The sequence below is a fragment of the Pistacia vera genome, unplaced genomic scaffold, assembly GCF_008641045.1.
Source record: "Pistacia vera cultivar Batoury unplaced genomic scaffold, PisVer_v2 Contig513, whole genome shotgun sequence".
NCBI lineage: Eukaryota > Viridiplantae > Streptophyta > Magnoliopsida > Sapindales > Anacardiaceae > Pistacia > Pistacia vera.
Window position 1 is genome coordinate 52,505 of NW_022196350.1, and position 14,694 is coordinate 67,198.

The window sequence follows — 14,694 nt, forward strand, 5'->3', positions numbered from 1 at the left end:
TGGTTTGGTTGGAATAAATTAGTAGGTATGCTATATTGATATGTTTGGTTGAGAGGAATAAATTGGTAGGTATGTTATATTGATATCTTTAATTGAGAAGAATAAATTGGTGGGTATGTTATATAGATTACTAAATTGCCCTCTTTTTTAAATATTAATATATTATTATTTTTTGAATCATTTTTTAATCCCTTACATTTGAGATTTCGCTAAAACACCCAAGCCACATAAAAGTTTAATTTCTAACATCACTTCCACCCACCCCAAGCCATTCCTGGTAGTTGGCCATCACTGTCAACCGCCACTGATAATTGTTGGAATGACACACAACCAGCCAGATTTGGCCACTTTAAAGTTAAAAAGTTTGTTTACCCGAGAGTTAAAATTGTTTTATTTTCTTAAAATAAAATAAAATAATTAATGTTTGCCCAAGTGGGAGAATGTTAAAAAATTCCTAATTGTAGGCTAACATTAATTATGATTTAGTTTGATAAAACCAGGCAAATGCATAGTCCAACGAGATATCCTAATGGGCTTATATGATCATTCTTGAACTTGTCCAATACACTTTATTTTATATAATCTGGGTTGACGAAAAGTGTGGGCTTGAGCCTATAATGGGCTTTAGAGTTTATTGGACCTTTAATGGGAGAGCCCAATAAATTGATATAAATTGGTTAGCTCCCCTTTCCAAAATGCGATTCTACACTTAACCCTATTTGAAAGCTGTCGTCATCCTAGAGCATTTATGGAAAGGAAGACCGGTCACTACTTGCAGGGAATTCAAGAAATCAAAAGCTATGGCAGAATCAAGTTTTTCTTATCCTTAATCTTTGAATTTAATATTCTATAATCAATATGTAGATCTTGGGGTTAACTGTTATAATTGAATGGAATTCATGTTAGAATTCCATCAGAAAACACCCACATTAGCACTAGAGTTGCTGGAACTATGTGAGTTACAACGCTGTTGTTCTCAAAACTTGTAATGTGGTATAATGGTATAATATTTTAATATGTCCCTTTCCAGTGGTTATATGGCTTCAGAATATGCGCTATGGGGTTACCCAACTGAAAAGGCAGATGTTTATAGCTTTGGGGTGATTGCTTTGGAGATTATCAGTGGCAGGAGCAACGTAAGTTACTTGGCACAAAATGGTTGCTTTTGCCTTCTTGATTTGATAAGTTTCATAAGATCAGTATGTCTGTTGCTGTGTCTTGGATGTTGAAAGGTTAAAGTTAAATATCACATTCTTTTGGTGGAATATTGCAGGCCTTTGATTTGCAGCAGAAGGGGAACTTGGTGGATTTAGTGGATGCAAAATTGATGTGTCTTGGATGTTGAAAGGTTAAAGTTAAATATTACATTCTTTTGGTGGAATGTTACAGGCATTTGATTTGCAACAGATGGGGAATTTGGTGGAGTTAGTGGATGAAAATTTTGCGTATTAGTTCAACAAGGAAGAGGCTGAAAGGATGGTGAAAGTGGCCCTGCTATGCTGCAATGCAACTCGGTCACTGAGGCCAACCATGACAGAGGTAGTTGGTACTTAGTATGCTTGAGTAACAAACCGGTATTCACGATGTGACCTCGGATCCTAGCATCTATCTAGTTATTTGGAATTGCAACCACTCAAACACCATTACCAACAGATTAGAGACCAGAGTACAAGAGGAAAATGGCGGCAAACTTTCACTAAACCCTAAACATCCGTGGGATGCTCCACAACATCCACCCATGATCTCAACACTGTCAATTCTGAGACCACATCTCTGAATCGAAATAGCGACAATTCTTCTGTTTTAAATCATAGTTTTTTAGTTTTGTAAATTATAATAAGCCCGATAGATGGAACTAGTTTGGATGATGAATGCTTTATTTCACTTGGCTGTTTAATATTTGGCCAAGAAGATACTGTTTAATATTTCTGTTTTTGTCAAATGTTCAACGAGTCCATGCTCAAACTACACTTTTTTTTTTTTTCACCTACCGCAGGGAATCGAAGGGCTAAATAAGTGTTTTCGTCTATGTTGTATTCATAAATAAGATAGCTTTCATTATGTAAATGTTAGGATCTCACATCAGGATCTCACACCCACCAAATGTAGTACTTAAGCCTAGGGGTTTTCCCACCTATTAGGCCGGTCTTTTGGGTTGGGATCTCCTTTGAGCTTGAATTTTAACATCGATGCTTTTCGTAGAGAGTTAGGCTACGGAAAGGACTACCTATAGGTTAGATAAAGGTGCAGTGTGCTCTCCTTAGGAGGAGGTGTTGCATCAAATAACTAATAAGTGAGTGAAGCCGTTCAAAGGGGAAGGGGGAAAGGGCTATTGTCGGGTCAGTGTCGATAGAGTGAAAGCTGTTGTGGATGTCAGCTCTTGAAGGGCGACGACTCTTGAAGGAGGTGCAATGTTAGAATCCCACATCAGGATACACCGAGTGTGGTACTTAAGCCTAGGGGCTTTTCTACTTATTAGATCAATCTTTTGAGTTGTACTCTTCCTTTGGCTTGAGTTCTAACAGCAAACTTGTGTTCATATGATGAACTTGGGTTTGATAAAATATCTTATTTTTTATGTAGTGCATATATATATGCAACATTGAGAACAATTTTCTAGAAATTGGCATTAAAAAGCTAATTAACCAGGAGAGCGTTGCCAGGTGACCTTTCACTGTGGTTGCTGAAATATATATATTGATGAACATTATAAACTAAACATTAAACATATTAGTGTAAAACACATTATAATTTACCCTAAGGGCCAGCTGGTGAGTGTTTTATCCCAGACATCTCAAAATCTGGACTGAGTCAGTGGCTCAAGTATGCAACCAACTGCTATTTAATATTAGTAGTGAAATGAACAACATAATTTAACCCATTCACCAAACATGAGGAACAAACATCCTTATAGCATGGGCTCAATGAAAATTTGACTAAAACGAAAATATTACAACATATTTTCACCCAAACTTAAGAAGCAGTTCGGATTGCAATACAAATTATAGCAAAGAGAAATAAAAGGATTATATAAACCAGTAATGAATATCTAGTTAATTGTATGTAAGACTCAAGAACTATGATGTAAAATAGAAGAAGTATCGCTAACGTTAAGAGAGGTGGTCTGGGAAGGGAGTGGATAAAGATCATGGGCCGATGTAATTTTTCTAATGCTCTCAGGATTGATAGAGAAGAGATCGTGGGCAGATGTGTGGAAGAACCAAGTGATGTTTTATCTGAAGAAAAGTTTGGGCTGAGCTTCCTTTTGAACTCTGGTCTTGAATCCGCTGATAATGATTTTGAGTGGTTGTAATTGAAAATCACTGCCATAGATGTAGGTCCGAGATCACTTCTGAATATCAGTTTCTGCATCAAGCATACTAACTACCTCTGACATAGTTGGCCTCAGTGATGGGGATGCATGGAGATAACAGAGCCACTTTTATCATCCTTCAGCTTCCTGTTAAATTCATTCTCCAACTTCGGATCCACTAACTCCATCAAGTTTCCTTTCTGTTGCAAATCAAAGGCCTGCAACATCCCAACACAAGAATGCAATAGTTCAACTATTGCCACAGAATGCACAGCAAAATACATTCTCATGCAAAAAGAAAAAAAAAAAAACTTACCCAATCGAGAAGGCAAACACATTCACTTTACCCTGAACTGGCATTATTCATTCCACTGGCGATTTCCAAAGCAACCACTCCAAAGCTATAAACATCTGCCTTTTCTGTTAGATAAACCCATAGTGCATATTCTGGAGCCATATACCTCTAGAATCAATGAAACGTCAGAATTATATCCTTAAAGTGCATACATGTTGTGAGATCAGAAATTATGTCAAAAAATCATTCAAATCACATAGTTCCAGCAATTTAGTGCTAATGTGAGTGTTCTCCTCTTCCTTAAGCTTAGCTAATCCAAAATCTGATTTTTTGGATTCAATTCTCTGTCAAGCAGTACATTTGTAGCTTTGATGTCCCTGTGAACTATCCTAAGAGTTGATCCTCATGAAGAAAGGCTAAACCTCTGGCTATTCCAACACATATCTTCTGTCTTGTTTCCCAGTCCAACTTCAAGGTATCTCTGAACCTACATTGATAATGCCCAATACCAGGTAAAAGAAATTTGTTCATTGAAAATATTCAACATGCAAGCAAGTGCAACTAAAAACCAAGAAAAAACTATTAACACGTTTACCAAAAAGGGCAAGCGCAAGGCAGTTATTTTCCATGTACTCATAAAACAACAGTAACTGATTCCCCTCAACGCAGCATCCAAAAAGCTTCACAGATTTGGGTGTTGTAAACCAGAAATCATCCCTATCTCATGACGAATTCACGATTTCCTTGTGATTAGAAGAAAGCTGCTTCACAGCAATAATGGTACCATCTGATAGTTTGCCCTGCATAAGTGATTACAGTTAATGTTTAAGTAAGATTTTTAAAGTCCATGCCTATGAAAATGAGGTTGCATATGCATTGAAAACAAGATTCCACCATAAGTTAGTCAGAATACCTTATATACAGATCCAAAACCACCTTCTCCAATCTTGTTTTCAGAATCAAAATTTTTAGTGGCCGCTCTTAGTTGTCTGAAAGTGAAGGTACATGTTTGCAGATCTAGCCCCTCAAGATCTGCCCAGCAGCAGTCAGAGAAAAGAGAGGTCATCCATGATGACTTGTGGTTAACGAATATGCCAACCGAGAAAAAAATTTGCAAGGTTTGAATCAAACAAAAAGATTTAGTTATACCTCTTTCTGTTGTGTTTTTGTGCCCAGAAGTATAGCATCCCAATAGAAGAAACCCATGGTGATGAAATAAGGCTCAAAACTGAAGTGGCAACTCCAATCAAACAGGTAAATTTCTGTTTTCTTAGATTCTGAGATGTCACGTATATAGAAAAAAGAGCATAACCATTAGAAGAATTAATATTTAAGAAAAAAAAAATAGAACACCCACACACATATGCAATGAGAAGCCTGAGCAATGACCATTATAAACATACCTCCATATATCTCTCCTACACAATGATTCCAAACCTGCAAAATAACAAACAAGAAAAGATGAGTGAAGAATAAGAATCATGAATTATAAGCATCAGCGGTAGCACATTCTGAAAGTGAACTTGATAAAGATAACACTACTTACCATAACATACTGAAAAGCAGATATAATTGCACCATAATATCCTCTACTTGGATACAAGTAGTCCCTTTCCCAGTCCAATACAAGCGGATTTCAAGAGTATTGTCAGTCACTGTGGTGTTAAATGATCTTATAATTGCTTTACCAGTTCCATTGGCTGCCTCCTTTATATTAAAATTTTCTGCACTAATATTCCCTGAAATAACATTGTCCAAATTACAGTATAATACAGGACAAACAGCAGCTTTGGTCTATTCTCATAATATAATTGATTACCTGAATATAAATACTAAATATGCGTCTTCCAACTCTGTTGTATGGTTCTGCATCCCTGAATAATATCTCCGCAAAGTGGAGGTTCACGGTGTAATTCCCATTAACCAAACAATATCCATAATAGATGAGATAGAGAGGACTTGCACGTGCCGTTGAGTACAATCCTGAGAAATTCAATGGTGTAGAGTTTGTAGATATAATATATCCATTGCTATTCATTTCATTATCATCCATGAAGTCTCCAGTGCTAATGAATCCCCAATTTGTTCCATAGTTATAGTTCCATGCAGCTCCAAATCCAGCATTTCGATCACCTTCATACAGGGTATTGTTGATTGTTATATCTGGTCCACCACAATTTATGTGGAGTGATCGATAGTCTGCCACATGCATAGTAAAATCACTAATAGCATCATCATTGGCTAGAAATAAAAGAGCATGCAGCTTAAGCCTATTGCAGAAAGCCTTGATTGCTGCTATACTGTTCCTCAATTATGTAAAATCCTTCATATTAGGCTAATCATCTCAACCTCATTGCATTGATAATGACACAAAATGTCAGTATAAATTCGCCTATAAGTCATAAGATGTAAGATGTTCTTGGAGTGTAAATATATATGCTTCTATAAGTTTCTATAAATTGCAGAGAGTTTTTATCCAAGAAATAAAACTCACATTTTTGACAGCTGGTTGTACTGGGGCATGAAAGAAGTCCACTTCTATTAAACATGAAGATCTAAATATGTTAGCATAATATATATGTGGCTTTATAAATAGGTAATCAAATTATATATTTATAAGAGTGACGTCATTATATGATACATGCGGCAACTAAAAAATCTTTTAATTGCTTGGAGTTGGAAATATTCTACTCAACTGAAGAAAGTTATGTTTACCAACACATATATCATAGAGGGAATCAATTCAATGTTAGTTCTCTGTGAAGTGAGAGAGAACTAACATGAATATACATTGAGAAATTTGTTGTTTGCAACCTTGAGGAGATCTTACGTGTTGTTCTTCTGAGAGAAGCTTTGATACATGTTTATTTGTCTGATTAAAAAAACGTAAAAAACTCATAAGTGAAAGATTTAGAAGGATGTATACCTAACATTATGATTATTAGTTCTTTAATTACCTGTTATTTGGACAACCACTTGTTAACGGTGTGAAGTTATTATAAGAAAGATCCCTGAAAACAATGGATAAAAAGGAAAGTTAACATGCATATAAAAAACTGCAGATTATAAATGAATCCATGCATAAGGGAAGTTAGTTAAATCCCATCAAATTTGAATCCCCTACAATTAACATATTTTATTATCTTGGCAAACTTAGAATTTTTACTAAACTAAAAACCAAGCAACAAATATTAACATGTTTACCAAAAAGGGCATGCGCGAGGCAGTTATTTTCCATGTACTCATAAACCAATAGTAACTGATTCCCCTCAACACAGCATCCAAATAGCTTCACAAGATTTGGGTGTTGCAAACCAGAAATCATCCCTATCTCATTGACGAACTCACGGTTTCCTTGCCTTGATTTAGAAGAAAGCTGCTTCACAGCAATAATGGTACCGTCTGATAGTTTGCCCTGCATAAGTGATTAGAGTTAATGTTTAAGAATTTTAAATGTCAATGCCTATGAAAGTGTATCTCAGGTTGCATATGCATTGAAAACAAGATTCCAACACTCAGAGTTAGTCAGAATACCTTATATACAGATCCAAAACCACCTTCTCCAATCTTGTTTTCAGAATCAAAATTTTTAGTGGCCGCTCTTAGTTGTCTGAAAGTGAAGGTACATGTTTGCAGATCTAGCCCCTCAAGATCTGCCCAGCAGCAGTCAGAGAAAAGAGAGGTCATCCATGATGACTTGTGGATTAATGAATATGCCAACCGAGAAAAAAATTTGCAAGGTTTGAATCAAACAAAAAGATTTAGTTCATACCTCTTTTTGTTGTGCTTTTGTGCCCAGAAGTGTAGCATCTCCAATAGAAGAAACCCATGGTGATGAAAATAAGGCTCAAAACTGAAGTGACAACTCCAACCACAACAGGTAAATTTCTTGTTTTCTTAGATTCTGAGATGTCATGTATAGAGAAAAAAGAGCATAACCATTAGAAGAAATTAATATTTAAAAAAAAAAAACAGACACACACACACACATACATATACAATGAAGAAGCCTGACCAATGACAATTATAAAACATACCTCCATATATCTCGCCTACACAATTAGATTCCAAACCTGCAAATATTACAAAACAATAAAAGATGAGTGAAGAATAAGCCACTCATGAATTATAAGCATCAGCGGTAGCACATTCTGAAAGTAAACTTGATAAAGATAACACTACTTACCATAACATACTGAAATAGCAGATATAATTGCACCATAATATCCTCTACTTGGGATACAAGTAGTCCCTTTCCCAGTCCAATACAAGCGGATTTCAAGAGTATTGTCTGTCACTGTGGTGTTAAATGATCTTATAATTGCTTTACCAGTTCCATTGGCTGCCTCCTTTATATTGAAATCTTTCTGCACTAATCTTCCCTGAAATAAAATTTTCAAAATTAAGAGTATCCATCAGGCAACAGCAGCTTTGGTCTATTCTCATAATATAATTGATTACCTGAATATAAATACTAAATATGCGTCTTCCAACTCTGTTGTATGGTTCTGCATCCCTGAATACTATCTCCGCAAAGTGGAGGTTCACGGTGTAATTCCCATTAACCAAACAATATCCATAATAGATGAGATAGAGAGGACTTGCACGTGCCGTTGAGTACAATCCTGAGAAATTCAATGGGGTAGAGTTTGTAGATATAATATATCCATTGCTATTTGTTTCATTATCGTCCATGAAGTCTCCAGTGCTAATGAATCCCCAATTTGTTCCATAGTTATAGTTCCATGCAGCTCCAAATCCAGCATTTCGATCACCTTCATACAGGTTATTGTTGATTGTTATATCTGGTCCACCACAATTTATGTGGAGTGATCGATAGTCTGCCACATGCATAATAAAATCATTAATAGCATCATCATTGGCTAGAAATAAAAGAGCAAACAGCTTAAGCGCTGGCCTATTGCAGAAAGTCTTGATTGCTGCTATATTGTTCCTCAATTATGAAAAAACCTTCATGTTAGGCTAATCATCTCAACCTCATTGCATTGATAATGACACTAAATGTCAGTATAAATTCGCCTATCAGTCATAAGATGAGAGATGTTCTTGGAGTGTAAATGCATATGCTTCTATAAGTTTCTGGAGAATATAGTCCAACTAATGTGATTGTAAATGGAATAAAAATTGCAAGTAATTGCAGAGAGTTTTTATCCAAGAAATCAAACTCACATTTTTGACAGCTGGTTGTACTGGGGCATGAAAGAAGTCCGCTTCTATTAAACATGAATATCTAAATATGTTAGCATAATGTATATGTGGCTTTATAAATAGGTAATCAAATTATATATTTATAAGAGTGACATCATTATATGATACATGAGGCAACTAAAAAATCTCTTAATAGGTAGGAGTTGGAAATATTCGACTCAACTGAAGAAAGTTATGTTTACCAACACATATATCATAGAGCGAATCAATTCAATGTTAGTTCTCTGTCAAGTGAGAGAGAACTAACATGAATATATATTGAGAAATTTGTTGTTGGGTAATTAATATTTAAAATCATTGCAAACCTGAGGAGATCTTACGTGTTGTTCTTCTGAGAAAAGCTTTGATACATGTTTATTTGTCTGATTAAAAAAATGTAAAGAAATTATAAGTGAAAGATTTAGAAGGATCTATACCTAACATTATGATTATCATTTCTTTAATTACCTGTTATTTGGACAACCGCTTGTTAGCGGTGTGAAGTTATTATAAGAAAGATCCCTGAAAACAATGGATAAAAAGGAAAGTTAACATGCATATAAAAAACTGCAGATTATAAATGAATCCATGCACAAGGGAAGTTAGTTAAATCCCATCAAATTTGAATCCCCTACAATTAACATATTTTGTTATCTTGGCGAACTTAGAATTTTTACTGCAAAATTGACAATATCCATAACATATTAATAATGTTGGAGCATTCTTGAAGATGCATAGCAGCTTACAGCTATATCTACAAATTCACCCTTCACCCTTATCCAAAATACTGATGATGGAAGGGACTTCACCCTTGAAATGGAATTCTAGTCACAAACTTCTTTAAAGCAAATTAAGGAAAATGACTCTCATTAGCACATATAAATGTGCAAAGATAACTAATGGAGTTCAAAATTTAAGTACGTGAAAAGTTTAATCCAAGCATGTAAGTTTAGGAACATACACAAAGTGTCCACTTGAGAGGATTGAATCGGGTATTTTTCCAGTGAACCTATTCCCACCCAGGAAGCTGACAAAAAACATGATATATTAAGCACCATAAAATAGTTGATTCTGATTTTGCAGTTTGCAACAAAACCCATTTGAAAATATGGGACAAATCTATGATTGCTTACGTATAACGAGCAGGTACTGCATCAATGTTAATTTCTCCTTCCAAATTGTTAAAGGTCAGATCACTGTGTAAAATTGAATAGTCAGCGGATGTCTTACATCATTGTAATTTGTAAGTGACTAAAAAGAACTAGCAATCTTTCAGAAAGTGCAGAAAAGTATATAGATCAGAAAAACATGTTCAATTGTCCTGATTCCGGTAATTATAAGAAAATATTTAATTTCATTAGCATCATAAAACTGTTTAAGAAAATAACAACTTGGTGATAAGAAGGATGACCCTCTAGTTACAAGCATTTGCGTTAATCCTAAAACCTTAACTGAAATTTCAGACACTTCATATCCTTCTCCATGTGTCATGTTCAGCAACAATATAATTGTTTTTATCATCATTATGATAAGAAGGATGACCCTCTAGTTACAAGCATTTGCCTTAATCCTAAAACCTTAACTGAAATTTCAGACACTTCATATCCTTCTCCATGTGTCATGTTCAGCAACAATATAATTGTTTTTATCATCATTATTAATTTATCATAGTTAATCTACATTACCCCTTAATACACAAAAACACAGAGCATGGAAATAACCCACTACTGTTTAGATAGAAAATCCCATGGTCAGCTTAATTTGTATCATTCTAGCATTTTAGAATACAACACATCTTTGAATGGATATAGGAATCAATCATGAAAGATATCATGCATTTTTTGGCAAACTTGAAAGTTTTCAGTCTCTGAGTTCAAAATAGAACATGTGGCATACATGGATACTTCTAAAAGATTACAGAGGTGGCATGGACACCATCTGATTTTGATGAAACTAAGGTTCTTAATTTGATTTCCTTGAATGGATTTACCATACGAAGAACAAAGAGAAAGTATAAGCATTAAAATATCATCATCATACAAGTAGATGAAGGTATATTAGAGTTTTGCCTTACAGTGTGTTATCAATGTGCCCAATGTCTGTCGGGAACCGTCCAGACATATTCAAGTTTCTCAAAACCCTGAAGACAAATTTCATTTCAACTCAATAGCTCTAAATGCAAATATTCATATGTCTATGGAAAAATCTTAAGAATCTTGGCATAAAATGAACATGATTAATATGAAGTACTTTGCATACAAGTGATTAATCTTCTTGCTAAGATTTGGAAAACTGAAGTTTTGTAGTCCAGTCATATCTGAGATCCTCCTGTATTTAAAGAAGAATCCATGAATTGTAATGTAATATTCAAGTCCCCTACAATTGACTTAGTAATAGAGAGACTGGTTAAATTGAGAAGTTCTACTACTCACAGGTCTGTCAAATTTTCTAGATGAAAAATCGCATCAGGAATGGGTCCTTCAAATCCACTTGAATACATTTCCCTTCAGTAAGGCAACAAAACAAACAGGAATTGGAAAAGAAAGCTTTAAATCAGGGTCTTCGATACGCATTTAGGAATGAGGATCTGTAAAGATCAAGATCTTACAGCCTTGTGAGATGTGTCCATTTTCCAATAAGTTCTGGTACGGGGCCACTAAAGTTATTATCACTTATTCTACTGCACACAACAAAGTGAAACATATTCAATTGACACAAAACTATCTAGACTCTATAAAAAAAGAAAGTATGAGAACTTACAAACTATTCATGTTCTTGATGTTCGCTAGTGTTTTAGGCAAGCGTCCAACAAACTGATTGGAGGAAAGTGCCCTAAATTGTGAGATCATGCACAAAACTAGCTTAGTTAAACATTTCTTGATAAATTTAATTATTGATAATCAAACGCCTATGGTAATTGAAATATTAAGAGCAAAGATATCATACAGAACGTTTAATTTAACCAATTTCCCAAGCTCCTCAGGGATGCTTCCAGACAACTGGTTGGCTTCCAAGCTCCTAGATTTTGTTTTTATTAAAACCATGAGTAAAAACAGGAAAAAAAGACACATTTGAATGGCAATGCATTTACATAGAAACAACAGATATATTGAATTTCTAAAGTGTACAAGTGAATAAGATTGGTAAGATTGCCCCAATCCGGTGGAATTTCCCCCGTTAAGCGGTTGGCAGTAACCGAGCTGCAAGGGATTAAATTCACTGGTCATATAATTATAAAAGTGAAGCAAAAATTCATTCGGAGAGTTTGACACCGGGCCAACTTACATAGTGTCCAAATGCTGCAATGAAGCCCATTCCTTTGGAAGAGTGCCATTGAGATAGTTGCGAGTGAAATCACTGTTAAGGAGAAGATAATTAATGAGATTGAAAGTAGTTGAGCTGATAGTGCGATATATTTGTTGTTCTTACATGAACCGGAGGAACTTAAGGTTGACAAGTTGCGGTGGAAGCCTGCCTTGAAAACTCAGACTTTTGAGTGATCTGCATTACAAGTAAGAAACGTCCATGATATATATCAGTTGTTCAAAAAGCCCCATTACAATTCATCAAACTGAAATTAAAATGAAAACAAAGAGAAAGTGAAAGAAGAAGAGAGGACTTACATGTTGGTGATGTGAGAGTAATTGCCAAGAGTGTAGTTACAAAGGATTATGTTGGTGTGGGTTGTGGCATTACTTGCTTCTGGGTGGTAAGTGGGTATTGGAAGCATATGTGATTGGCAAGGATCCTCTGTGGAATTCAAGAGTGTGAAGCCCATTGTTGCAGCCATTTGCTTAAGAACGATGGCTGCACATAATCAGTGGTTCAGAAGGATTGAAAAGGGAACTACATTAGAAACTTTCCTCGTTAAAAACAAAACAAAACAGAAAAATGTTTTGAGTCTTTTCCTTAACAAGACTGCCGCTTCCTCTTACTATAAATGCTGTGGTCAACTATCGGTCAATGATGATGCGTGAAAGATACAATCAGTCCTATCAAGACTGGCATGAGTCACCAAAAACCCATCAGACCCTAGCCTGGGTATTACTCGACATCCCCAAAATAGGTTCAGGCTGGGCTAGAGCCTGGGTCATGGGGTTAGGCCTGGGCCAAGCGGTACCCAGTCTCGACCCGTCCATTGCCATCTCTAAATTAGATGATTTAACCGTATTCCAACAAATAGCCTTTTTTGGATCCTAAGACTAGTTATGTTCCAATTTACCTCTGCTAACCGCTAATTGATAGGAGTTGAGCGACAATGACAATCTTTGACCAGAGGTTGACCACCACCAACTACATCTTATTTCGTCTTGAATTTTTTAATTATTAATTAAATAATAATTTATTTGATATAGGTTATTGTAGTATACATATTTTAATATTTATGAAATACTTATAAAAATGTTTTAAGAAATAAAATATGTCCTTTTTGCCATTATACACAGAACAACAATTTAAAAATCTAATTTACTAAATACATAATGATAGGTTTTGAAAATCACATAAATTACGAATATTACATGCTAGCATATTTTTTAAAATTGATTATTTTCAAAGTGGATTAAAAACTAATTAAGTTTAAATTTACGACAATCCCAGACCAGCGTAAATAGAGTAGTAAATATATTTACATAAACCTCAAAGTTCCTAAATAGGGACTCTGGATAAATTTATTTGATATAGCTTATAAATATTAAGTCTAGTAAACTAAAATATAAATTGTGTTTTGGGTGGAAGATGTTGTACGAAACTCAAAAGCAAATTTTTAAGTTAAGAATATTTTTTCAAAACCTAACATTAATTTTATTTTTACTTTAAAATCGTTAATACATGCAAAAATATTTGTATAAATATATCCATAAAAGAAAGTCTTATAGAATAATATGAATGAATATATTGTGGATAAATATTAACTTACAACTTAATTTTACAAACTTTTTTTTATAACCCCAACTGTGGTAGTTCGCAATTGATCAGCTTGCAATTGGATAGGTAAGACCCATAGCAAGTAAGCGAGACTCATTTACGAGCTGGCACGTCGGAGTTATAAGAGAAAGTTTACAAAATTGGGTTGTAAATATTGTATTACCCATATACCATTATGAATACCGATATAAACCATCTTTCAGCATATATAAGATATATTAACCCATTCATGCAGATGTCGACAACCAAAGTCATCAAAACACTGAATGTTCACAACATAAACATATCAGATTACTTAGTTAATTCTATATCTCTTCAATGATATTAACATATTCATAATTTTCCTATCATTCTTTAACCTAATATTTTTCTCAAAAACATTAAAATATTAAAGATAAAACGATATTTATGTGTTATTAGATACATGTTGATTAAATATTAAGGTTGAGTAGAGAAGGATAAAAAGAAGAAAAGTTGATTATAAATTAAAGCTGAAACTAATGAATTTACCTTCGTCAGGGTGCAGTGGAAACACAGCAAATGTTAGAGGTCCAAAGCAAGATAAAACGGCAAAACAAAGTGGAAGAAACCACTGCTGCTTCAAAAACACCACCATGTTTCTTTTTGGAGAAGTTGAGAACAATCTGTAGCTGATGGGTATTAATAATATGATCAACTAGCTGACTTATATATTAAGCTGCTAATCTTTAAGACTATTAATTAATTAATTTTCCTACTAGGATTGAGACTACTAAAATTAACTTTGAAATTGACCTTCTCTTGTCCCCTACGGCCTATCCCTAATTAAGGTGTGGAAATTTGTGGCATCTTCGCTTCACAACTACGGCAGTTGACTCACGTCAACTAGAAAATTATAGTATAATAGACCCAAAAAAAAAAAAAAATTAATATAAGAAAATAACATTTTCTTTTGTTCAAAAGTCTAGGATTC

General features: G+C 34.6%; 1 protein-coding gene across 1 annotated transcript; it reads right to left on the reverse strand.

Annotated features, from left to right (window-relative positions):
- Positions 1-2,973: 2,973 nt before the first annotated feature.
- Positions 2,974-14,386, reverse strand: LOC116106401 (probable LRR receptor-like serine/threonine-protein kinase At1g29720). The gene is given in 38 exon segments (XM_031392770.1): positions 2,974-3,262; positions 3,351-3,436; positions 3,439-3,531; positions 3,630-3,775; positions 3,862-3,936; positions 3,939-4,010; positions 4,013-4,087; positions 4,189-4,296; positions 4,299-4,334; positions 4,337-4,357; positions 4,360-4,408; positions 4,522-4,640; positions 4,758-4,829; positions 5,012-5,045; positions 5,187-5,347; positions 5,442-5,807; positions 6,813-7,023; positions 7,143-7,261; positions 7,381-7,512; positions 7,646-7,681; positions 7,795-7,990; positions 8,070-8,449; positions 8,799-8,842; positions 9,158-9,199; positions 9,285-9,338; positions 9,778-9,843; positions 9,950-10,012; positions 10,891-10,956; positions 11,076-11,144; positions 11,249-11,320; positions 11,425-11,496; positions 11,577-11,648; positions 11,763-11,834; positions 11,945-12,016; positions 12,102-12,173; positions 12,246-12,317; positions 12,440-12,623; positions 14,253-14,386. Coding segments are annotated over 38 exon segments (4,074 nt in total). The 5' UTR covers positions 14,359-14,386.
- Positions 14,387-14,694: the final 308 nt, after the last annotated feature.